Here is a 27882-nt window from a genome sequence, read left to right as displayed (position 1 = left end):
TCCCACGCCTCCGCGCAGGATCCTCCCACTCCGGCTCCTAAAGCGTTAACCCCGGAGTGTCCCAAAGCCCCACCACTAGCTCCCAAGGTTCCTAAAAAGGAACAAGGTTTGTCCAGACAGAGACTAATAGATCAAAGGCAGGGCATACTTCCTGTTGCCCCGACCTTATATAAAACGTCATGATTGCCTGGGCTGCAGAGACGCACCTAGCACTGACCCAGCGGCTGCCTCCTGAGGTTTCCCGAGGACCACAATGAACAAGTGGCTGTGCTGCGCACTCCTGGTGGTAAGTCGTGGGCAGGAGGCTGCTGACCACCTGGGCTCGGGACCTCCCCTCCTGCTGATGGGGACCAAGCCCGGCTACCTCAGGAGGGAGCTGGGGTTTGGTTGGAACACGAAGCCTCTTTCTAGCTACAGCAGCAGGCTGCCCTGAAGAGTGAATGGCTTTTTCATGAAAAGTTCCAGCTGAGTTTATGCAGATGGGAGAGGGACACGGAGAGAGGCCTTTTTAAAGACTTTTTTGCTTGGTTTTTATTCATTTTATTTACCTTATTTATTTACTTACTTATGTTCTTATGTGGAACACCATACCTTCGCTTCACCGAACTTTTTTATTACTGCAGGTGTTGGAAAGAGAGGCCAGACTTTTTTGAAACTTCTGTAGAAAAGTTTGGATGGAGAGGATAGTCTGAAACAACATTAGCCTAACTTACATATGGGTTGTGGGCAATACAGAAAATATTCTCTTATTTTTCTGTGCAATTTGCTGTTTTACTAAAGTTCTATTAGTCTAGTTCTCAACTTCAGTAGTGTGAAAAATATGAACAGACTAATGATTATTACGTTGTAGAATATAGTTAAACAACCAGATCAGTTCAACTATAAAGAAAGATGGTTCAAACCTGTTTTGAAACGTTGTTTGGAAAATAAAGGAATCTCTTTTATTGGCTCAGGCATTTGGCAAATTGTTATTTAGGTTTATAGACAAGTTTTTTCCATGCCCCAAATTTGTTTCCTTCACATCAGTAGCCTGTGAAACACATGAAGTTACAAATCAGACAGAGAAGTCTGTCTTTGAGTGATTTCTCTGTCTGGAATGCACTAGAGTCAGTGTTTCAATTTCATCCTCCTGCTCACATAGTGAGAATTAAAAACTATGTAGTCTTTCCCTGAGCTTCAGGGACACACAGACAATCATATGTAATACCAAAGTCACTTAGGAAAAAGTGGACAGGAGAGTATACATACATATGCCAACTTCATGTGTACATATGCAGATATGTATACATGTATATACATATATATTACATATATCCACTAATATGGACATATGGAGAATTTTCTAATTTTACTTTATTTTAGGTGTATATGTGGTTCCCTTGCATGTATGTCTGTGTACTGCTTGTGCATCTGATGCTAACTGAGGCCAGAGGAGGGCATCAAGTCCCTTAGAACCGGAGTTACAGACAGTTGTGAGCTGCCATGTCGGTGATGGGAATGAAACCCGAGTCTCTGGAAGAGCAGCCAGTGCTCTTGCTGAGCCATCCCTCCAGTTCCACTAAGAAGAACTTTTTAAGAAGTGCAATTTTTAGAGACAGTGAGATGGCTCCATGGGTAAAGGCACTTACAACCAATCATTGTGAACTCAATCCTTGAAAACCTGTGTGGAAGGAGAGACCTGGCTCCTGACGGGCATCCTCTGATTTCCACTGACACACTCTGGCACATGTGTATCTGCACTGACACACAACAAATGAATGGAAGTCTCAAAAGAGGAAAGAGCATAGAGTGCTTTGCACAGGTGGTAGTGCCTAAGTGCCTTTATCAAATTGAGCACCCATGAGCTGGCAGAAAGTGCTACAATTACATATCAGTACCTCCCATAAAGGTCCGTGCATCCCTCCCTTTTTACTACTGTGTTCATAGTCAGAATAATAGATAGCACAAACAGGTTTGGCATGTAATTAAACTTTATTATGAACTTCATGTAGTTTTCACATTGGGTCTTTTCAAAGATCTCAGAGATACATCACTAGTGTTGGATATACAGAACAGTTTGCTTTGCTGACTCTCCTGTATTCCATGTTTCTATGGCCTCATAAAAATTTAATTAATTTAGGTGTTGGCTGGTATAAATAAGCCCATGGTTAATATGGTGATGATTTTATTCTTTCTAGCTTCTTGTATTCTGCCTTTACATTTTGGATTTTAACAAAATAGCATATATATTTCTCCCCATAACTGTTCCCAAATAGAAAAAAATGTCATAATTTTATAGGTGGTCTATATAAGGAGATATGTACCTAAATATTACTCATTTTAGATAATACATTGTCAGAAGTGACAGCTTTGAACGTGTCTTGAATATATAAAGGAATAGAAAGGATCTTACTCTTTCTTTAGTTGCTAAGGTTGACTTTATTTTATGAATGGTTGGAAATGGACACACTGAGTTTGCATGTGGAGAGGACGAATTTCCCCTGGCAAACAGAGAGGTGTGGCTGTAGGAACCTGACTCACTACAGATATTTAGCTCTTTGTCTAAGGCATTGTACTAGTCAGTGGGAACAATGTTAGCATCCAGTGAGGTATCATTGGTTCCTGACTTCTGGACCTTACATCCTGTTTAAAGAGGCAGATTTGAGACAAGTATTGCATGTCATACCCGTTCCTAAAGAGGAAGCTCCAGATGATTGAGGAATTATCAAAAAAAGTCAGCCTTTCTTCGTGAACTCATAAGGGAAGTTGCAACATGGTGGTTCTCCACTAGACCCAGTTCAAATATCCACACACCACTTACCTGCAGAATAACAGACTGCATTTCTTCCCTCTGAAGTTCCTGTCTTCTATAATATGGTTGCAGGGAAGGGAGGTGCATGAATTAACACAACCATTGAAGTCCCTGCTTCTCATTAGCACTATCCATATGACAACAGGTAACTAGAGGATGATATAGAACCATCTATATAATGGAAGTACTAACAATTCTCAAAGAAAGGGATGACCTCCCACTCTCACTGTGAGGGGGCAAATGGACATGTATTGCTGGAGATGAAGACATCCAAGTGAGAGATGGAAAACCATGTGGTGGGTGAAGTCTACACTGGGTTCTTCTGGGAGAGTCGAAGGTATGCAGGTGGAGGAGAGGAGCGCAGTCCTTAGGTTAGCATTCCTAGAACGTTCACTAGCATAGTCAAGCAGAGAGCTCTTTGGTAAGGAGATACCATTCATCATCCAGAGTCATTTCTTTCCTCTTTGCCATGTGTTACTAGGTGAGCAGAGAATATCAACACGCCTGACTTAGGTCTTGGCTTTAACTCTTGTTAAATCCCCCATCGTCCATCATGCAGTGTCAGAACACGCCCTGAACTTTTCAAAGCCAAGCTCTGAGTTTGTCCTTCCATGCCAGAAGGGAGGAGAATGGAAGGAAAGCAGAGATCCAGCTGCTCTTTACTAAGGCAAATTGCCTGATGATCTGGTCTTCCTTTAGAGTAACGGTCTTGAAGTTTCAGACATTTCACATGTATTTATTTTGTCTTTTCTCCCCTTACCTCAGCCTCTGAGTTCATGGGCTTGTCTAGCTGCTGCTTCTGATTCTTCTTTAACTTTTCCTTCTCCTTCCTCTTCCTCTTCCTCCTTCTTCTCTTCCTTCTCCTCCTCCTCTTCATCTCTTTCTTCTTCAGAAAATGTCCCTGCGTAAACTGTTTCTAGAAGCATTTGACATACAGCCAACCCATGCAGCCCTGCCCTGTGTCCATAGCAACCTTCCTGGCCTCTGTCACCTAGCAATCTTCAGCACAGTTCCTAACTTCAATCTAGTTTTCAATTTGACTTCTTAGGCTAAAAACCACAGTAGCCAAACACCATTGGTGGAGTAAGAAGGCAGCCTATGCCAAAGGTGTTATTCAAGAAGATTTAGAGGCCCTGGTCATGGTTTCCAAATGAACACTGGGCTCATAGTCTGCTGTTCTTGTCTTCCTATCCATTAACTTGCCTTCTGGGTTTTGCTCTCAACAGCTCCCAACCCACATGCTCCTCTGTATAAAGGCTTTCTGTGAGAAACACTATTTTCCTTAGCATTGCATTAATCAAGAGAATTTCCTTTAGCCTTCATTCGACTTTTCAGCCAAAAGGAGGGCGGGGGGCGCTTAAAATACATCAAAACAAACAATCTTTACATTTACTAACAATAGCTATCAGTCAATCAAGGGCTAAATTATTTCGCTGCCCCTTGTGTTGCTCTGATGGAGCGAAAATGCCCAAATTATTAGTGTATTTATGTTTTCCTCCATAAGGCGACTTCTTGATCATATTTGACATTCTCTTCCATGCACCTTTATAATAAATCCTTTGTAACAACACCATGTCTCTTGAAATGAGATTCAGTGTACATATCTTTTGATGACACATATAACTTTTACAAAACCAATATCCTGATATAACTATATTATAAAGCAGTAATAAAAGGAAAGTAATTCATAATAAAACAAGCTTCAGTAAATGTCATAATGAAGTCATGCTGGGCTTGCATTGGCATGTGGCATTTGCACTGCAGACAAAGCTAAGGATAAAGATGGGGGTAGGATTGACTCAGGAGTGACCCAAACACTCAATCAGGCTTGGCTTGGTGCTGTGGTTTTCTAAAACAGTGAGACAATCTTGCCAGAAAATTTAGTTTCATTTCATTTCTTACCAAACCATGTGTTACTAAATTCCTGGAAAACTCATTTTGGACAGCAGTATGAAAAAGGTCCTTCCTGTATAAATACAATGGTGTTCCAACAAAGGTCTGGACAATGGTCCTCGTTTTATTCCTGTAGCTGCGATAAAATGCCTTGACCAAAAGCAACACAGGGAGAATGGGTTTATTTGGCTTAGAATTCCAGGTTGCAGTCTCTCATAGAAGGAAAGTCACAGTGTCAGGCCTTAAGCAGCCAGTCGCTTCCACAGTCAGAAGTAGAGAGAAATGAATGTGTGAGTACTGGCTTGCTTGATTGCTTGTTCAGTTCAGGAACCTCTGCTTAGGAGACGGTGATAACCACATTCAGAGTGAGCTTTCCTGCTTCAATTAGATGAAATAAGAAAGTTCCTCACAGGCATGCTCATATCCAACAGTCCAAACCGATCCAGGTGGTTCTTCTTTGAGGATCTTTGCCAGTTATCCTAGGTGATGTTAGTGGACAATTAAAGCTGACCATAACAGTGGCATTTTATATCTGTCTGTCTGTCTATCTATTTATCTATCTGTCTGTCTGTCTGTATATTTTATTATATATAAAATAATTTTCACTTATTATATTCTGCATCAGTCTCTAATAATACATTAGAAGGTTTGTAGGGCATATAATTATTCTTGGTTTTTCTGTTGACCTAATGGTAACTGCATGGTATCCTTAGAAGCACTCCATAAATTTCCAGAACTTCTCTATGGACAGAGTTTCCACAAACATAGGCTCTTTGAAAGTACAGATTTTCATCTTCCTCATTTGTAGCCCCAAGGTCTCCACCATCATGATTTATATGTTTGCTGAGTCCAATGAGCTATGGTGAAAATTTCTAGAGCACAAGGTAATCTACTAGAAATCTCCATGGACTTTCTTTAACAGAAGTTTCTTATCTGATGTGTTATTGTGGTTTAACCATATAAGGTTGGCTTGACTTTCCAAATATTAATGTAAACGTCTCCTTATCTGGCCAATATTTTAAATACGATAGTATACATTTCTACTACAGAGACTCCAAAACATTCATGAATATTCTTAAGAAAGCAACAAAGTTAAATGGATAGAACACAGGTCTCATGGCATTTATTATATTTGAGCATTAGATACTCAGTTTTTCCAGGATAAATTTTAAATCTTTTTTTTAAAAGGTCCCATCACAGTTGATAAGTATTAGATTCAAGAAATTGCAGCCCCTAGAAGGATCTTGAACTAATAATATTAATAATAAATAATATTAACAGTCCCACAGCTTGTTACCATAGACAACTATAGAGAAAGCTGATTTCTCATGACAAGAGGAAAAAGTGTGAAGGTACCTTTTAAACTCTATATTACTGAGAACCTTGCAAACAAAATGCAAATAAGAACAGCAGTAGCAATCGTGTTTAGAAAAGAAAACAAAAATCAAAATAACATTTAGCAACCCACAATAGCAGGAACTAGAGAAACGGAAATCCTAGCAACATCTGTAAACTCTCTGTGCAAGAAGAAAGAGTGAGGTTCGGCCAACTTGAAATAGATACCAGGACAGTATTTTTATGTGACATATAATTAGTTTTTGGAGCTCATTACCACAGAATATTTTGGAATAACTAGCGTAGAGAGTCTAAAAAAAGAATACGTTTAGACAGTTGTAAGGGATAAGAATAGTGTTACAACACATTAGGTAAGAAGATGTATGGTACCCTCTCTTCCTCACACTAATCTGGCCTCAGTAAGTGATGTGGACTCTACATGTTCAGTAGAACAACTTAACCCAGCTATTAGGTGATGCAATTTCCCAAGGGCTTAGGTAGATACTTTTTTTTTTCTCATGTAATTTCTCACAAGTATCTAATCTGCAGACAGGACATTGATGGGGAATGGGAAAGGAGGGAGGTATCCTAGTAAAATGCTTGCCGGGAAAGCAGAAGGGGCAGAGTCTGCATCTCCCAAACCTACATAGTGACAGGTGAGTGTAGTGCTCCACCTGTAATTTCTGTGTTCCCAAGGTGGAGACAGGTGATCCCCTGAGCAAGCTGGCTAGCCAGATAAGGCAAGACACCAAACTGTGACTTAAGTTGAGAGACTGCATCAATGAATTAGGTGGAGAGCTACCAAGGAAGACATCCAACGTTGACGTCAGCCCTCTGCATATATGTATGCACACATGCATATACAAACAGGTGTGTGTCTCATACACATACAAATACATACACATACATATGCATGTTATACATACATATATATATATATATATATATATATATATGTACACATACATACATAAAAATGAAGAAATAAAACACACATTAAAAAAAGAGGGTAGGCTGTTTCTAGATCTGGTTAACACGTCCATCTACCCTCTTAATTAAGCATTCTTGTGTTTGAGAACATGTAAGATCTACTATCTGAACAAATTTCAAATACACTGTGCAGCATTGTTATTTTATTTAACTTGAGGCCCTTGGGTTAGTAACCTCCTGTGTTCTGCCCCTGGTAATGAACATTCTATTCATAGTAGAAGTGGAGCATCTTTGAACATAGACTAGCCCCCAAGGCCTTCACTTCAACTCATTATCCACCTTGGCAACACTCTTTGTAAATGTTTCTTAAGTAACCATAAATAAAACAGAGAAATGGGTGAGAAGACTAATTTAGATTTGAAACAAGGCCATGGTTCCTCTAAGCACAGTCACTGCCTTAGGGGAATAAATTCCCTGTTGAAGTTTTTGATGCAAAATTCTTAGTTGCCTTTCCTTGCTTCTTGTTAGGAGCCTGCCTCCTTTCTTCTGCTGTCCCATATCCTTGTACATTTTCTGATTCCCATTTTCCTCTTACTTTTGTTCTTCCTTGTGGTTTTGCTCTATCCGTATTGTTCTCTTGGTCTCTGTCTTGCTCTTTTTCATATTCTACACTTCACTGTGGACCTAGCCTGGACTTTGCCCTTGTCTTTGGCTTCTTTCCCTCTTGCTCTTTGGACAGTCTGAGTCTTGCTCTTCTACTCAGTCTTCCTATGTTCTTGATCAAATACAGAACCCTTTTTTAAAATTCCTTTCTTGTTCAAAACTTATGTGTTTTATCTTTAGAAACTATTGATATCAAGAGCCCATTTCATAAAACATCCCTTCCCCATCAATTTGCATCAACACTACCAAAACTCGCCATGTAAGTCATCATCCCAGATACAGAGTGGTGTGACAATACTCTGCAATAGGAAGGCAGACAGGACTCAAGGGCATTGGTTCCTTAGTTTTGCCCTCACCTTCAATATTTGCTTAGTGACCCCGTATGCCTCTGATCAACAGAGAAGCTGAGCCAAGTGGTATATGGAATATCTACTATAATTTAAAAGTTAATCGATTGTATATTGTTCCCTACCCCAGATATCAGAAACCAAGTATACTTGTCTAACTATTAAACATTACAGAAATGTTTTATAGGAATCTCTTTGTTCCTTTGGTCTGAGGTTGAAGTCAAGGACATGATTCAAAGCAGCCGCTTTTGGAATGTTATCTAATTTTAAATAGTGTAACATATATTTGAGTGTCATGAGTTATTCTTTTAAAACAAAACCAATTTCTCCTTATTGTCATTAGCTGGCATACATAGAGTATGGCAATATGGGCATCTTTTTGCGCTCTTCATTTAGGTAAAAGCCAAATTCAAGACATTCCCCCAGGACTTGCTGAAGAGGTATAATTATGGTCATAAGCAATCTTTAGAGTCATTGAGAAAATTTTCTTTGAATCTATATTCACCAAGAAGTGCTTGACAACTGCACAGTCCTCTTTTGAATGAATGTCAAACCTTTAGGCATACCATGCATGGTGATAGGCACCTTGGAAAAACCATTAAAATCTACACTTGAATAATACACCAGCTGCCAGGCAACAGACCTCCATCATCACACTCTTCTTCTTGTATGCTCTTTTAATGTCCTCTAAAAGGAAGAAATAAGGAGTCACTGGTCCATGTAGGTGTGATGATGTTTACTGTGTGGTGGTATAATCATTAGTGGGTGTTGGCCAAGCATTCTCATTTGCTCTCCTTCCTGGAAACTTGGTAGGGAGTTTCAACTAGTATGAATGTAATGGGAGGGGCATGGGCATCTCAAGCAGTGGACTGGTGAAGTAAAATGATATCTTCACTCCCAAACCAAGCATCATATTGGCGATGTTTGATTGTTTGATTTTTTTCCTCAAATTTCCACACATATAAGTAATTTCCAAACATTTTTAATAGACAAAAATCATTGGCTGTTGACAGACCCCCTGGGACAGATTACAAGTAAAACCTGCACCTTCAGTGTTGATTGCAGGCATTGCAATTTTGAAGTTGCTTATTTGAACATAGTAGAACCCAATCAGGCCTGGGTGACCCAGCAGCCAACATCCCAGTCTGTGTGATGCCGGAGACAGGTTAACTATGATGATCATCACAACCCACAAGTGATGGTTAAAGGCTTTACAAATAAAGACAGCTTTATTTTGTGAAACTCAAACAGAAACCACATTTTTAATACTGTTATTAAATCCCCTTACCTTCCAAGAATAATTTTCTGTTTAATAAATCTTGAGCTCTGAGTTCGCTACTCTTTTGTCCAGGTGCTAACTGCCAATTATTTTGACAGATGTATTCTATCAACCCTAATCCTTCCCCATAAAGAGTAGGGGTTGCTCTGTAAAACCCTAAATTTGGGAGAGGCAACTGGATGGACAGTTTAAATAGAAATTGCTTAATCAGTCATAGAAATGATTCCTTCCTCAGGTCTAACACTTTCTTTGACGGAAAATGTAAAATTTAGGCATTACAGAAACTCTTAGCTGGGCTTCAAAGTAGAGCACCTATCAGATGCTTAGGTTGCCTTAAAATGCCCACAAGCATCATATAGCAAACTATACTTGGTTTCCTTCCTTAGTTGCCCCGGACATTTACTCTGTAAAGATGCATTCATCTACAACATCAACCTACTTAACTGACCACAAAGGATGAAAACATAAAATCGAAAGACATAGTACCTTTGACAATGACTATCACACCTACATGTAACATACACCATTCCATATATTTGTTCATAAAAATCCTCTGGTACAGAGATTCACAGACTAGAAACTGAGGAAATCAGAGGAGTTAAGTAGTTTTAACTAATTTCAGTAACTCTCCCTAAGGTTAACTAGATGAGAACATTATTATTATTATTATTGTTGTTATTATTATTATTATTATTATTATTATTATTATTTACTGTTTCTGTAGCAAGGCATGCTAATATCAAAATCAGAAAAGAAAAAAAAACGGGGGCATCTTCAACCCAGAATATCCAGTGGCGTGAAGGGTGAACAGAGTGGGCCCTTAGGCCAAATCCTTTAAAAAATGTGCTTCCATGTATTTATTTTTTTCCTTCTTGAACTCATTTAGCTTTTTTAGCTCAAGGGGATATGAATTTTTTTCCCCAATGGTCTTTACATCAGATAAGAATCTAAGTCCAAATTCCCAAGGTGACAAAGTATAAAGCAAGAAGCCGATGTCCTATCAGTCACTAAACGCGTGGGGAAGAAAGATCCAGCGTATAATGGGAGGTGGGAAAGGAAGGAGGAGCTCCAAGCAACGAGAAACCTCTCTGAGGAGCCACTGCTTCATGTAAAGTGGAATTAATTTTCCAGTCTGGCCTTCCTACCAGGGCTTTGTGTCAACTACTTCAGTGGAAAACAGGAGACTTTGTACATTGAGTTGAGTGAATGTATTGATGAATGGTTGATAGAGAAATAGTTTAGTCGCTGAGGAGATAGACAAGTGACACATGTATGATATCTTTACATTTTATTACAGTCACTGTCACATCCATCTCTTTCATGAGACATGGCGGCTTGTTCCCAAGACTACAACAAGAAGATCCAGTCTTCAGAGGCTAAGATTCAGGCAGGGGTTAGGTTTAAACTCTCAAAGGTATGGAGTTTTTGTTATCTCTGATTAGTCATTAAACTCTCCTAAGACTCAGGTTTTTTTATCTTTAAAATGGAGATAATCATATCTCCTTGGAGGTTGTTGTTAGTCGTTAAACTCTCCTAAGACTCAGTTTTTTTCATCTTTAAAATGGGGAGCCTATCTTCTTGGAGGTTGTTGTTGAGGATTAAGAATAGCAGGATGTGAAGAATGAGCTCAGCCCATAGCCTGCTTTTTAAAATACACAACGCTGTTATCCTTCTCTATATCATACAGGATGGATGTATGATCCTTCAGACATCCTAGACAGACAGGGAATAGCTACATATTTAACAAAGATGCTATCTGATTCCCCCTTTCCTTCTAGCTTTTATTTCATTTGGTCCCTAACATAGCTTTCCTTACTTTTTTTCCAACAATGGCCTGTGGCCATGAGTTAATTAAACAACAATAGGTTTTCGTAGTCAGCAGAAGGATCTATGGGGCATTGTGAGCAATATGTTATCTTCCAAGGAAAGGGCCATAAAAATTAGTTCTAACCTTAAAAATGTGTTCAGGAGTACCAACATGTCAAAATATACTACCAGTTCTTAGCTCCAGATGCCAGGGACTGTGGCTGGAGAGCCTTCCAAGGCCTAGTACTGCCTGGTGCTTGTCAAGGGGGACTGAGTGGAGATAATCATGCAACTAGTACTCCTGTGGTGGTTTTTCCAGAACTAATATTATGTCTCCAGAAAGGTGATTAGCATGAGACCAACAGAAGAACTGTTAGGATCTAGGGACCCAAATGGGTGAGATTTCTATGGTGTGTGTGTGTGTGTGTGTGTGTGTGTGTGTGTGTGTGTGTTAACCTCTTAATCTGTATCCACAATTCCTTCTTCCTGAATGCTAACTTTGTACTGTTTTTTTTTATTTTACAAATTGTTTAATTAGTAAAACGTTAACCACCTCTAACACTTTTTCATCTCAGCAAAAACCTCATAAGCAAATCTCTTTTGTGCATTAGGACTGAGTCTACGCACAAACAAACCATTGCTAATTAATGTTAATGCCTTCAGAAAGGTAAAGGAAACTTGTGAAGTGAACAAAAATTACACTGGAAGTTACGTTTTACCTGGAGACTGTTCTTCAGCCTTCAGGGAAGCAAATGCACATCAAATTTGGCCCAGTAATTCTTCTAATAAATCATAGTTATTTGTGTTTCCTTTCCCCCATTTGCCTGGGAACGCTTTTGGCAGCAGAGCACAGATGTGGAGATGAACAGATTTAATTCATTTGCTTTTGACTCCTTACCTGGAGACATAACCCTGAGTCAAATAACTGGCTAGTGTGGAAATTGCTAAGCAGGCTACTCCCCAGGAGGGGACCTGGCAGCAGCAGATAAACCTCTCCAATGAACTGCCTTTGCTCACAGAGGCTAAGTCCAAATGAAACAGTGCTTGCAAAACTCCATGCAAATGAAAGATGTGTTAAAAAACGCATCTAGGCAAATCTTTCACCTCTGTCCTTCTAGAGACAAGGAAATGCAGGCTCTGTGCATGTCCTTGCAAATGTATCCTTTACACTGTTGTCAACCTGTGCTGTCCAATCTCCAATTATCTGAGGTTTACACAGAAGGCATTCAACCTATCTACTGGATTGAGTCAATATCGAGATATAGCCAAGACTTTCTATCTGTACAAACTCATAGAAAGCATTCAAAGAATGTGGAGGCAAAATCTTGACTCTCTGAATCTCCCAGGGGGGAAAAATCCTTGAAAAACATGGATCAGCCTTAAGTTCTTTGGCAGAACCAAAAAAAGTAGTAACATCATTGGGAAGATACCAAAACCAATTTTATTATATAATGTGTAATATATAATTATGTCATTCATATATATATATCATATATAAATTATTATGTATATATTAGAAACAGGGTCCCATGAACTCCAAACTGGTCATGAACTTTATATAGAACCAATTATGATCTTGATCTTTTGATTTTCATGCCTCCACCTATCAATTGCATTTCCAAGATGAAACACCCAAGTTTATACATTGCTGGAGATGGAGTAGTAACCTATGGGCATGATGGAATAAAAACTGATATTGACAAAAATAAGGTTCTGTGTTACTATTTATTTGAAACTGATTATTTGGAGAATACAAAAATCAGAATCATTCTCATTTTAGACAGAAATAACTGGCCCAGGGTCACTGAGGCAGTCCTAGAACTAAGCTTGCAATCTGGTTAACATAGTCTAAATGCAACTTCTCCAGTGGAAAGTGCACATGGGTGTTCATATTGGGTTGCCAGGCTGTAGGCTTTTCAAACTTTATTCATAATTAATTTTGTACACTTCTAACAAACTGTCAATGACATTCATACACTGTTACATTCTCCTTTTCATCTCATGTCACAAATATATACAAATACTAAAAGTCAGTGTGTAGTTCCCCTTTTCTGTTTATATACAACATCTTTAGGTAATACATGTGCTCTCCTCCTACAGACATTTATGTGCTCAGGACCTTTAAAAATGGGTCCTCAGTTGCATTTGTGAATTATCAATATGTATTTCCAGCTGTTTGCTCAACATCATCACTGAGTCTCATACAAGCAAACAACAAAATTTACCACCTAAAGTCCTTCTCTTTATTCATATATGCTGATACTTCGTTTTTCAGAAATTAGTGGAGACTTCAGGAAATGTAAAATACAGCTGCTTCTTTGAATCCCAGCCCTTCCCAGTAAAAATCTGCCAATATTCCTCTACCCTCCCTTCTCTTATCATCAACTGTTTTGCATAATGTTGACCCAGTTGTCTGCTCAGTTCGTTCCTTAGTGTCTAGTCTCTTTTTCTGCCATCATTTGGGCTTGGGGGGGGGGGCGGGGAATCAGTGAGTTGCATAGATATATAAATCTATAGATATATATTTCCAGAGAATAGTGTTTGTTTTAATCAATGTTTGCTGAATGAGCCAATTAATTAAGGAATGGAAGGTGAATGGAAGAATAAAAAGGGCCAAAATCAAAATAATAAACAGACAAACAAATCGGACTTAATGTAAAAACTGCTTATTTTAAATAAGTTTTATGATTTATACTACAAGCAATCTTCAGGAAACTCTCCATTGCATGTATCCTGGATCTTTCCTTTAATGACTGAGATGGACTTGGAAATGGCATGGTTTACACACTGACCAGACGTTTAGCTAACTCTGGACAGTCCTCAAATAGTTCTCTGTGGCAAAGATCATGACGAGGGATTACAAAAGGAACTCCCAAACCAAGTGACTATTTCAGGACCTGCGTAGGATGCTTTTAATGAACCTTCCATAAATGGAAACCCACTGGGTCATTCATGGTTCTGCAGACCAGAGAGCAAGCCCAGTCTGTATTGCATAATGCAAAAATAAACCTGCCAGAGGAAGTGTATTCTTCTCTCCTTTAGGAAGTCATAAAGTCACATAAACCAATAGAAGGCTCTAGTCAAATTGCTTCTCATCTGAGAGGGAATGGAAGACATAGGTGAATCTGAAAAGTGGCGATTGGTATAAAAAAAAAGTCTGCATAGCAAGAGGCTGCTAAATAGAGTAGAGTTAAAAGTCTAAAAGACGTGAGACTAGGATAGTTGTATCTGACTTTGTTTGACTATATTGTCAAATCTAAGAAGAGGGCAATGGTCAAGCTAGAAAAGACACTAGAGGACTAATTCAGTCTACCCACCATCTTCACTCACTTCTGCCCTCTGTTAAAGTTTGGTACACAAGAAAGATGGTCGGGCTTGGTATAGAAAATTCCTTGATTGAGTAGAACATTTGAAAATGGAGTGGACAGTACAGCATTTAGACATAGAATTTTAACAATGCTTTCAAGAAAAGTAATATGGAAGTTTCTAGAACAAATCTTAATCTGGTATAAAGTAGCAGAGTGTAGGACTTTTAGATTACTTTAAAAAATGTGAGGTTAGACCAGGTAACGGAGAGGCGGGGATGGAAGGGATGGAAAGAGGACAGGTGAAAATATAGAAAGAAAAAGGAAAGCTATACTTAATTTCTTTTATAAAGCAGACATAAGTCCTGAAAAGGATGTTTCTTTCTATAAAAAGCACTTTCAGGTTCAACAGACATGCTTATTTATTTATTTATTTATTTATTTATTTATATTGTGAACTATTTTTTAAGTATTTTTTATTACGTATTTTCCTCAATTACATTTTCAATGCTATCCCAAAAGTCCCCCATACCCTCCCCCCCACTCCCCTACCCACCCACTCCCACTTTTTGGCCCTGGCGTTCCCCTGTACTGGGCCATATAAACTTTGCGTGTCCAATGGGCCTCTCTTTCCGGATAACAGACATGCTTATATATGTACCTCAGCCTCTGAAGATGGTCAGGGATATTTGAAGATTGCATTATTTTTAAACCCTTATTAAGTTTTAAATCTTATCAGTAGATAAAGAAGCAATAACTAATGTTAAGACCATGTCTCTGTCTTTGCTCCAGGAAATGGAAAGGGAAGTAAGAAAGGGGATGCAGAAGAAGATATGTAGTAAACTTGCCCATCCTCTGTCCAAATACCAAGTCCAGAAATTCTGTGTGGGAATTGGGGCTAACCAAAGATTGAGACCTAACTATCCAGTTTTGACCACACAGAATTTTTACTTTTACTAAAGAGGATTTTTTTTTTCCCAAGCAGAGCACAGAGGTCCAATTGAACTTGCTGAAAACAAGTCTGTTTTTCCTTCTGGGTTTTAAAACTGTGTAAGATGATAATTCCACATGGTAGTCTTGAGGAAAGTGTCTCTACTAATTACTCTCTAATTCTTAAATTCAGAGTTTGTTCATTCCATTTCTTTCTAAATACCTTTCACCTCAATTTTCCTTTATCTTAAAGAAATAACTGCTTTCTATGGTATTGGTTTAAAGAAACAGTAATATCATGTCAACTTCCTAGAAAAATACAAATTGCATTAATGCTCTTGATGCTAGAGTCTTGAATCTGAAAGTCTTAGAATTGGAAATATTTTCTATTTTGATTTTTAAAATGATTTAAGAATAATTGCATGTGCTTTGACAGTTGAGACCCCCAGTCCCCAAATTTCAACCCCCCATTTCTCTACAATCTAAATGTTCTTGAACACCTACAGGAGAGTCAGGAAGTTTTGGATTTTAGACCATTTCAAAATTTGTGTTTCCAGGTTAGAAGTGCTATGCAGTTGTTGGAGTTTTTGTGGCTCTGCAGGGTGAAGCACATGAGCAGTTTCCCTCTCCCATCCCATCTTCATCACATTTGAATAATGGAAGGGGTGGAGCAATGTTGATGAACAAATGAGCATTCTTGACCCTTGTGGAAATGGGCACAGGAAAATGATGTGAAGCATGACTAGCTGCTGTACTCGTGACAAAAGGCCTCTCTGGACCTCTGAGCCAGACCTCTTGAAAGTGGACAAAACCCTCAAAAGTGGCTTTCCAGGAAATCTAAAGTGAACAGCAATTGAAAAAAAATGAAAGTATGTCTCATTGCTTTCATATGGGTTTGCATGTTGTGTTAGGAAAACCTCATTGGGGACTGGAGAAATATTTGAACCAGATCCTTAAAACATGCCTCATACCATATTCAAATCAAAATTTAGCCAGTCACTTCATCTTTGTGTCTTTCAAGCTAATAAATAGCCTCAGGGAAACAAAAGAGCAAGCTTTTTTCAGAACCCGTCAGAGTTGTGGGGTGTCACGGTGAGCCAGCAGGCCTGCCTGACTTCAGACTGCTCCACTCTCAGGTTGTAGGTTGGAGTATGTCACATCAAAGGATTCTACTAAAAGATCCATCATTCTCAGGAGGTATTTGGTTCTTTTCTTTCAGTTTATTGGCTCATATAGCCTAAGATACTGGTTATGTTCTACTGCAAAGTGAACAGAGTCTCCTAGATTAAAATACTGAATGCTTATGAAAGGTGCTAACTAGTTAGCCTTCTTTGCCTTGACAACATATGATTTAATAGTGAATACTGTTTCTCTAACTTGGCATGTTTGCCCCTGGTATGTGTGGTGGTGAGCAGAGGGCATTGCCTGAACACTATAAACAGGAGAGTTTGGGGGAAAAACATACTGTGTTTGGTTTGCTTCTTTCCCCGAACCTGTAAACAGTCGGTGTTGATCCTTGTACCAAAAAAAAAAAAAAAAAAAAAAAAACAAACAGTAAAAAGCAAGCAAGCCACCTTCTACACACAAATAACACTGCTCTTTCTGAAAACATGTTTCCTGTAATTAGTGGGAAGTTGTTCTCTGAAGACCTTTGGGGATGTAGAACAAGAGACAGAGTTCACGTGCCACTGGTTCTCCATGAAGCTCCCTTGCCTGTAGAGTCATTTCTCTCCCTTCACAGACTTCTTATGATGGATGGTGGCTTCTGAAACCATGCCTGGTCCCTCATGTTTCCCCAGTTAATCCAAGGAGAGAGTCATTCCATCTTCTCGATGCATTTTTCCTATGTGATGCAAGATTGTCTGCCAGCATCCTTATTGGAGAAAATGTCCATCTTTTTTTCCCCATTTTTTTAATTGAATATTTTCTTTATTTACATTTCAAATGTTATCCTCTTTCTCCCAAATGTCCATCTTAAAATACTAGAGTTCTTCCTAGTGGATTGCAAGTTTACAGGGACTGTCCTCATGTGTGATGCACCAGCATACTCCTGGTGCTGACTCCCAGTAGACATTTCACATGGATCTATTGAATGAATGAATGGGTGAATGGATGAATGGATGGGTGAATGGATGAATGGATGGGTAAATGATTCATCCTATGAATGGCCACTGAAAATCATGTCCTGTCCCACTTCATCAACTCTATTCCATTGCTTTTCATCAATTAAGCCTTAATTACAGAAATTGAGACATTATCTGGTCCTGAGTCCAGCTACTATAACTGCATTAGCAATTTATGCCCTTTTCATCTTCTACTCCATGCTTCCCACCCCCTTAACCTGCTATTTCCATTTATTTTTAAAATAATGCTTAGTTTCTAACCTATTTCATTTTACTGCATGGATTGTCTTTTTTAACTGGACTGTAAACTTCTAGGTGCAGAGTCTTTGAGCCATTTAATGTAGAGCTGTATCTTGGGTCCCTAGAACAGAGACTGGCCTACAGTAACTAGTAAAGTCAATGAGAAAACCATTATTATTATGGTCATTCCATCCATTAGAATAAACACAGTGCTTTTGTTCATTTGCATTGCTAATTCATAAGTCCAACTCCCCACGAAGAGAACCATACTTCTTCAGTCTTGGAGGTCTACATTTTTAACAAGGAGATTTAGTGACTTTGGTGTAACTGTCGGGAGAGTGACCAGTTCATCCACATATTAATACAGAGGTGACCCTGAGACCTGGAGTAATGAAATCTCTGAGGTCAAATGGCCATTCAGCAGTAGCCTATGTGTCAGTGGTGCTGTTTTGAGCTTTTTTGATTGCAGTCTTGAGTCTGCATCATGTTGTTCACCTGTTGCCATCTATCTTGTTGGCTATTGACAAAACATCTGGAAGCAAAGTCATGGCTTTAGAGCCTCTCTTGTGTAGGAGCTCCCAGGAATGGAATTAAGATTAGGGTGGTTAGTGACTTTTGGCTCAGATGTCACCTTGGCATAGAATTACCATTCCATCTCCACCTTAATAAACTATTGTGTCTCTTCTAGCTCCTGGACATCATTGAATGGACAACCCAGGAAACCCTTCCTCCAAAGTACTTGCATTATGACCCAGAAACTGGTCATCAGCTCCTGTGTGACAAATGTGCTCCTGGCACCTACCTAAAACAGCACTGCACAGTGAGGAGGAAGACATTGTGTGTCCCTTGCCCTGACCACTCTTATACGGACAGCTGGCACACCAGTGATGAGTGTGTGTATTGCAGCCCAGTGTGCAAGGAACTGCAGTCCGTGAAGCAGGAGTGCAACCGCACCCACAACCGAGTGTGTGAGTGTGAGGAAGGGCGTTACCTGGAGATCGAATTCTGCTTGAAGCACCGGAGCTGTCCCCCGGGCTCCGGCGTGGTGCAAGCTGGTAAGTATCTATTATGAGGCATAGAAAAATCAAGGAGGACCATGTAGAGCCAGACAGCAGCTAACTTAGGGGACACTTGTCCTAATAAAAGGTAACAGTACCTGTTATCTGTGTGCTATGTGTCTGGATTGTTTCCAAAGGACCTTTCTCCAAGGAGTCCTTTACCACTATAGTGTAATTTAGTGAGGAATCGCAAATGCAGCAAATTGCTCCCTGATGAGATACATGATGAATTGCCCATTTTAAAGGACCATGGTCTGAGCTGCATGGAGAGAGGATGACATAGACCATCATGTTTCACTTTGGCATGGACAGCTTCAGTCTTCAGTGCTTTTTTGACAAACATCAGAAATGTTAATCGATACCAAGAGAGTAATTATGCTGATATTAATGAGACTCCGGAGTACTAACAATGAAGAGTTATAATTAATTATGTAAAAATGGGAACGGTTAGGAGAAATACATTACATTATTAAAAATGAAGCTGCTTCTCGCCTTGGCATGGGAGTTGAATGTTTGTGAGGAGAAAGACAGTAGCACACCCTATTACCAGCTTAGTCTTTATCTTAGACAAAACAGATTGTCAAGCAAACAGGAAGTCCTTGTGTATAAATTACTTTTCCTTTTCACATTCCCCACAGCATGGGCTGGGGCTAGTGAGAAACTTTGAAAGCTGAAACCCGTATTCCTTTTCTGGCACATGCACAAAGCCACAAAGCTGCACTGTAACTTACAACTGCTTGTGGCTTAGGAAAATGAAGAGCACACACGAATTTATCAGGAAGAGAGAGAAATCCCTATAACTTGCTCTAACTCACTTTAAAGCAGGATCTCTCACTCAACTCACTGCTCTTTACACAGCTGGATGATTCTTTTCCCTGAGAGCCTGTCCTCTGTCTCCCTTGAGACTGGTGAGTCCAGCAACTAGCTACCAGCTGCAGGCTTCTGTCCATTACGGGAGGTCCATTTGCTCCTGGTGGAGAGGTCATAGCCTAGGACATGGATTACTTGTGACAAGTTAAAGTTTAAATGATCAGTATTTTACGTTTGAAGCCAAATGCAGGAAGCATCTACAGTTTAAGCCAGGAGCAATAGCAAGGCCAAGGAAGTCCCATCTCCAAAGAAGCTCCAGGATGGTCACACCGTTGAGGCTAACCAAGTGTACATAGTGAGTGGCAGGCCAGCCTAGGCTATTCAATGAGTGTATGAATGTCTCAAGAAAGAAAACAAAACCAAAACCAAAAAAAAAAATGAAATCTATTTAGTCTCTTTTGCAGGGAATCTTTAAAAGAGTGACCATTGCAGGAAAGACCTTGGTAATACCACCACATTTTGCAGTTCAAGGAGAAAGAACTGTAATTCCCTACTTTTTTTTTTGGGGGGGGGCGGTTACTTTGGGACTCAATGGAGTAGAAAAACCCTAGCCTCATTACTTCAGTGAAGTGGTTTGAATAGATTCATATTCAGAAATTAAGCATGAACTGTGCAGGTCAAAAGTTGAATATTGTAGAAATAGTGAGGTTGTTGCCCTCATAAACATGAAAATGTTTCTGTAGGATGAAGCAACAAGTAACCAGAAGACTTAGCGTAAAGGCAAATGCTTTCTTCTGAGGTACCATGGTAGACTTTATTTAACCTTTTTTTTTTCCCCTGAAAACTTGTAAGGTGGTTTTGCACAGAGGTTTGCAGGCCCAAAGGCAGGGAGTGTTGTTTGGTGTTATTCTACAAAATATTTGATAACTATTTTTGTTGTTGTTTTGAAGTCAAGATTGCTTCATATTCTGTCCTTCATATCCTTCTGCTGGCCAGTCCTCTGTTTCCTGTTGAATTTCTTTGGACTGTCTTAGTGAATTACAATTCATCTTGTCATTGTAGTGTCTCACATTTTATCTGTCAGGCTAGATGCTTGCTGTTTCTACACATACTAATGAGGCAGAATCATCACTTAGATGACTACATCTTTTTTAGGCCCAACAGTTCTGTTGATTTTTTTTAAAGTCCTGTTATTAGAGGAAGCTTACCAACAAGTTATTCTTTGGATTCCTCTTGTTAAAAGAATTAGAAAGGGCAATTCACCCAAAGAACTATTTTACATCCATGATCTCTTGTTAGGTGACACCAGAAAAGTCAAGCCACAAACACATACCTGAAGAAGGATAACATTTCTTTCTGTGTAAATCATGTGGCAGTTGGCAAATGGATTCTTAGATGCACACACTTAAGTGACGTATTCCCAGTAAGTTGACAGAGACTAGATGCCTAAATATTTCTACTTACAAGATTGTAGAGCTGAGCATGGAGTAGGGTTCCATCTAAGGAGAGGGAAGTAGGAAGGAAGTATACTATCCAGTGTACACTCTCTTTGTTTTGTGAGGGTGGATCTTATGACAATGTCACCGCAGCGTTGAAAACAGCATTTATGTGAGACTTCGGGGCTGTGGTTTTCCTTCTTCTCCATCCCTGCTAGCCCTTTATCTTTTTACAGGGCAATGAATCATCACTTTTTAAAGAAGAAAAAAAAATAAAGGAAGAGACAGGAGATGAGACTAGAACCACACTGTTTTACTGGTCTTTTATTTTTCTTTCCAGGATAGGTAAACGACACAATGAAATGGGAGGTGGAACTTTTTAATAAATGAAATTTAATAACTTTCTGTAGCTTTCATTTGTCTCTTTTGTGTTTGTTATCTTGCATGAGCCAGAGCTGGCCTATGCAATCTACATTTGAATATGGAAGTCTAAATCTGTTCAGCCAGCTTACACTAGATGGAGATATTTTCATATGCAAATGCACTATAATGTGTGCTGCGCTCATGCATAATAGAGTCCAGGGCTTGAATATATTTATTTTCAGTTGCATCTCTATTGAAAGTTTCTTCAACTCAAGAGTTTTCAAACCCAGTGATGTCTTCAAAAGTAATGAATGCCTTAGAAGCACAAAGTAAAATATCCTTATAGTTATCCTTCCCAAAGATTTAACCATGCTATTTACTCAACAGTGTAAACAAACACTACACCATCATGTGTCTATTATGTAGCTCAACCTTGGGGATATGACTGGAGTCAGCAGTCAACTTTACCACCACCTGTAAGAGTTTTATTGTAATTGTGTGTTTCTCAAGGTTAGCATGGTTCCCAATTAGGAGCTAGGAGAGAAAGATCTTCCGTAAGAAATGATTGGAATTTAACGATGCAACATTGAATGGGTGCTGACTTCAAAGAGTGACAGACAGTAAAGCAGACACACAGCACTTATCTTGATGGTTTTTCCAGGAATAATTGTGCAAAGAATACGGTTGACAAGCCTTACTGGCACTTTGTCAGAGGCAGCACTAATGAGTACCCCACCCGCCTCTCCTTCCATCTCCCATTTCAGGAGCGTCTTTGTAGGTAATAGCGCAACAAACTTGTGTGGGTATTACAAGAAGGGGAAAGAGCCTGAGGGGATGACTATAGAAGTTTTGTTATCTCTGTCTAATGAAGTGAAAAATGGAAACTCTGAAAGTTCCCTGCAATACACAGTAGCAGTAAACACTTGGTGAAAACTGTCGAGAACTGTGCTAAGTTATTGTCTGCAGAGAAAGGATTGGGGAAGAAGGTGCTAAATTTCTGGGTGTTTTCCAACAGGAACCCCAGAGCGAAACACAGTTTGCAAAAAATGTCCAGATGGGTTCTTCTCAGGTGAGACTTCATCGAAAGCACCCTGTATAAAACACACGAACTGCAGCACATTTGGCCTCCTGCTAATTCAGAAAGGAAATGCAACACATGACAACGTGTGTTCCGGAAACAGAGAAGCCACGCAAAAGTGTGGAATAGGTAACTATACACAGCATGCCACCCTGTCCTCTTATCATCTCAGCATAGCCTTCTCTGAGAAGAACACAAACTCACATTTTGCATTTTATGTTTGTTTGTTTGTTTGTTTTGATACAGAGTTTCTCTGTGTTGACAGTCCTGGCTGTCCTGGAACTTACTCTGTAGACTAGGCTAGCCTTGAACTCACAAAGATCCGCCTGCCTATACCTATGGAATTCTGGGATTAAAGGCGTATACCACCAAGTCTGGCTAAATTTCACATTTCTTGCTTCTTAACCTACCTAACAGCTGCTGAAAGCTCAAACTCAAACAAACGAACAGTCTCAAAAACAAAAGACAAAGAAAACAAAACAACAACACAAATCCTTGTATCTCCTCACTGATCCCAGGGACACTGAAGCTTCCTAGAGCTCTCACACTAAAATCAAGAATAACCCATTGTGGACCTCAAGCTTATAACCTGAGCACGAATTTGCCAACCTTAAATTGTAGAATTGACTTCCATATTTTTATAATTTCTTAGAATGTCTGTATTAGCTAAACTATAAGTTGGCAACTAAAAATGACATAAACTGTTGAGAAATTAGAAATGAAAACTTGGTTTTGCTATCAGTCATATCCATACGTTTAGTGCATTGAAGCTGCAAGGGGCTTTGGTTGTGTTAAATCCTTTATTGGCTTGTAGTCACAGCAAATAGAAGAAACCACTCCCTTTGGTGATCCTATCAGTGTATTCGTTCACCCTGCCACCCTGCTCCTACACTAATCTCAGTACTTCACCTCAGGGACTTATACACCAATGCTGTGCCTTTATTCATAAGGTCAAAGTGACACAAACCAATGTGACTCTCCCAAAATGTCCTTTCTTTATTATAGAGAAACATGAAATATAAGAATGAACACAGGCATATTTTATAGTTTCAAACCATTTCCAATGTCTTTCACTACATTATTTGATACCTTAATTAATTTAGCCCTTTTCTAATCTAAATAAAATCAAATAGAATGAATGGGAAGGCTAATGAAAAGAGTTAATTCTAGCCTTAATACTGAATCTATTTTTGCAATTCATTGAGCATCTATTATATGCCAATTCCTTCACTTTATTAACTTTAATACTTATAAAGAAAACACTGTGAAATTTACTTAGAAAAAAATGTAGATGGTTAATGTTTAACATTCACCTATATATTTCTGTTTCTACTGATAAACATGTTTACAACACATTAAATAATACACTATCGTGATTGCACACAAACACAATGCACTATTTTGATTATTGCTTACGTTCTTTCTAGGGAATGATTTTATGTTTTGTTTTTTTCTTTGACCCTGACCTTGAGGTACCTGGTAGTTGCCAAGCAACCTCTTAACAAAGTATTAATATTTACATTAAGTTATAGAATTTTTGTCAAATATTTGTGTGTATTCATATTAAATTCTCATTAAACGTCTATTAATGTTTACCTCTTCACCACCCCCCCCCCAAGACAAAGGGGAATGAAAGAATTCATAACACAGAAGCCCAGTTGGTCTCTATATTAAGAGCATCCTACAGAAAACTGTTAATTCAAACTTCCCTTTTAGCATGGTGTCTCGCAGAAAACTCAACCCCCATACTCATTTTGTGGTTGGCTTTGTTTTGTTTTATTTTTGTTGGAAGGACTGCAGAAAGTAATAGCATTCAGTGAATCTTGTTATTGGTCACTCTTTCTACAGATGTCACCCTGTGTGAAGAGGCCTTCTTCAGGTTTGCTGTTCCTACCAAGATTATACCAAATTGGCTGAGTGTTTTGGTGGACAGTTTGCCTGGGACCAAAGTGAATGCCGAGAGTGTAGAGAGGATAAAACGGAGACACAGCTCACAAGAGCAAACCTTCCAGCTGCTGAAGCTGTGGAAACATCAAAACAGAGACCAGGAAATGGTGAAGAAGATCATCCAAGGTACCAGCTCCTGAAATAAACAAGTCAATGGGTGATCAAAGGAACCAAGTTGCCATAAAATAGGAAGTAGACTTTGTCTATTGTCTATGTAGTAGGGCCGGTGTTTTCCTCCTGCAATTGTCATGGTACTGGCAATTTCTCACCAACTGAAAGTGTAGACACAATTCCTGTTACAGCTAAGAATGGTTCTGTTCTAACAGCTGCAGTAACTGAAAGAAAGGGCATGCCTTTTACATGTAGGTCTAGGCCGCAGGGAATAGGATTCTGCGCACAGGTTCCTTAGGTCTTCACACTAGTCACGTCTGCCTAGAAGAAGGTTCTTGGTCCCTTGGCTCCTGCTTCACATTTCGCGCACTGCTGTACTTGGTAATTCTCTTCAGTGAGACACTAAGTGTCTTTCCGGTAACCTCTCATTAATCCTAACTATATAGCCTGCATCCAAATTACCATTTTTGTAACACCTGCGGTGAGGATTAGTAAGGTCCGATAAATGTTTGAGCTTCTTAGAAGAAAGGGCTAGCTAAAAGCGTGTAGTTGCATGTGCTAGAGTTTCCTGAAGCATCTCTTTTAGAAATAGGGTGGAGAGGGAAAAGAGGAAGGGCATGGAGGGAAGGAGAGAGGGGACCCAAAGAGGAGAACATGAACTTCAGTCTGCATGAAATTTATGCATACTATATCATAATCTTTTGACTTTATGATATACAATGCAAAGAGACTTACTATTTGGGAAGACATGCCACAGAGATGAAGGAGGGTTTTCTTAATGCAGACAATAAGGAACAGAAAATACCCTCCTATACCTAATATCTGAAAGAGTTTTTCTACACCACCCATAAAGCTTCAGACATGGAAAGCCAGAGTGATAGATTTTAGCAGACTTAGCCCTCTTGACAGGCCGGTGCTTTTACCTATGCAAAGACTAAACTTTTCTTGTGTTTCTGGCAAAACAACATTATTCTTTGAACCTATAATTAGCCCTGAAGCAAAAAGAAAAAGAAATAGAAAGCCGGGAACTGTCAGTATGTGAAAGGACCCAATTCCCGGCTTTATAAATGAGAACCGTTGCAGCCCAGAAAGACGAACGGAGTTGCCTCAAGGCTCACAGATAGTAAATGACTCATGTCGTTAATAGAGACATTAGTTACTCCTTCTTATGTTTATGCCCAGGCTCACTGCTGAAATGCCCCCCAGGCTGTGTGTTCACTGTTCTTGGACTCCCATTACCGGCTTCCCATATCTGCCACACTCGGGTGCTTCTCCAGTGCTGTGTATATTTATTAAAGACTAGTTAAAGTGACTCTTGTCAAATAGGGCCAAGGTTAGATGCCAACTGAAAAAATATTCATTATAAATGAAAGAACCTGAGTACTTGCTGTTTCCCTTTCCCCTGAAATGTTGTGATTTTAAAGTTTCACGTTTTACTGGGAAAACTGAAGGTGGTCGGTCCATAGTTTTCTGTTATTAGTAGCTGAAGCTTCTCACAAGACTGTTGTTGGATACTTCAAATAAATTGTCTGATTTCCTATTATACCATACAATAATATCACCTTAATCAGAAATAACTGCTCACATAAAATGTAGTCATGAATTGTGTGAGCATGTCTGCCTGAGGTGTTAGATGAGGAAGACTGATGTGAGCATCGCTTTGGTTCTTGCAGACATTGACCTCTGTGAAAGCAGCGTGCAGCGGCATCTCGGCCACTCGAACCTCACCACAGAGCAGCTTCTTGCCTTGATGGAGAGCCTGCCTGGGAAGAAGATCAGCCCAGAAGAGATTGAGAGAACGAGAAAGACCTGCAAATCGAGCGAGCAGCTCCTGAAGCTACTCAGTTTATGGAGGATCAAAAATGGTGACCAAGACACCTTGAAGGGCCTGATGTATGCCCTCAAGCACTTGAAAACATCCCACTTTCCCAAAACTGTCACCCACAGTCTGAGGAAGACCATGAGGTTCCTGCACAGCTTCACAATGTACAGACTGTATCAGAAGCTCTTTTTAGAAATGATAGGGAATCAGGTTCAATCCGTGAAAATAAGCTGCTTATAACTAGGAATGGTCACTGGGCTGTTTCTTCAAGATGGGCCAAAACTGACTGAGGAGAAGAAGACTGTTTCTCAAGCACTTGAAACGGCCCAGTGATTCCTTTCTCATCAGTCGGGGGGAATGAAGACCGCCCCCACCCCCAACACACACACTGGGGACTCTGAGTCCGGAGAGTGAGGCAGGCTATTTTATAATTGTATAAAACCAGGTGTATACCCAGAAAGCCAAGCATGCTGAGTGAGAACAGAGGGTATTTTTTTTATAACCTCAAACATACGTCCCTTCCTTCCTCTCCTCACAGCTGAGCAATCAGATGGCTTCTACTATTTTATGTGTCACCCCTAGATGAAGGTCTGTTTCCTTCTGCATCTGATAGTCTATGACGTTCTGTTTATAATGCTTATCAGAGCCTCATCACCTTTGTAGGTTGCTAGGCAAGCTTGACTGTTAGCTATTTTTCCCTCTAAAGATTTGATTTGAGTTGCAGACTTAGCTAGACAGGCAGGGGTGGGTTGTGGTAGTTTATTTAACAGATTGCCACCAAGAGCCCAGTGTTTCTTGTTCCTCTGTAGTTGGACCTAAGCTGACTCAAAGTACTTTTAGTTTGAAAAATAATCAACTAATTTTATTTCTTACATTAACAATGGCTGGCTTGGTTTCATAGCACCAGAAGAAACTACTATATGGAGAAAGAATTGATATCTCCTCCAATATTCAACAAATCCCCAACAGTTTATCCAGCTGTCATGTCTGGTTCAGTATCTACAGACTGTGTGTCCTCTCATTACCACATGTAGTAATTCAACTGGAAATAATAGTAATAGTAGTAATAGAAATCAAGTCTAGACTCCATTGGATCTCTTTGAATATGGTAATATCAACGTAAAAGTCTTTGAGATTTCAGTTGTATTAAAGGCTTTTATTAAAAAGCTGATGTTCTTCTGTAAAAGTTACTAATATATCTGTAAGACTATTACAGTATTGCTATTTATATTCATGCAGATATGTTTTGTACATATTATAAACCTAGAGAGAAATGTTGTAGGACTTAATTTTAGAAAGAAAAAAATATTCTGTTTACTATTGAGACAAATAAAAGAGATAAAATATATTTTTAATAGAAACTTTGTAGTGTTTTCCCATAGGTACTGTCAGTTTTCCAGTGTGGAATGTTTTTATAATATAATTTTATCTGTATAAGATGTAATATCATTTTATAGAAAAATACATTATGTATTCAGTTGTTTAATGTCAGAAAGTGTATGAACTATAAATTATCTGAATATTAGATGCTCTGAGAAATTGAATGTACCTTATTTAAAGATTTTTATGATCATACTATATAAATAGCATCATTAAAGTTTTCAAATTATTTTTC

General features: G+C 39.2%; 1 protein-coding gene across 1 annotated transcript; it reads left to right on the top strand.

The window, feature by feature from the left end:
- The first annotated feature begins 16 nt into the window (after nucleotides 1-16).
- Tnfrsf11b (tumor necrosis factor receptor superfamily, member 11b (osteoprotegerin)) lies at nucleotides 17-27882 on the top strand. Its single transcript, NM_008764.3, has 5 exons — nucleotides 17-286; nucleotides 18331-18697; nucleotides 22325-22516; nucleotides 24236-24460; nucleotides 26119-27882. Exons 1-5 carry the CDS (start codon nucleotides 254-256, stop codon nucleotides 26505-26507), a joined length of 1206 nt encoding a protein of 401 aa, NP_032790.3. The 5' UTR covers nucleotides 17-253; the 3' UTR covers nucleotides 26508-27882.

This window comes from Mus musculus, chromosome 15, assembly GCF_000001635.26.
Source record: "Mus musculus strain C57BL/6J chromosome 15, GRCm38.p6 C57BL/6J".
Taxonomy (NCBI): domain Eukaryota; kingdom Metazoa; phylum Chordata; class Mammalia; order Rodentia; family Muridae; genus Mus; species Mus musculus.
Note: the sequence above shows the minus strand (reverse complement) of the source record. Positions and strands in the feature narration are given on the sequence as shown.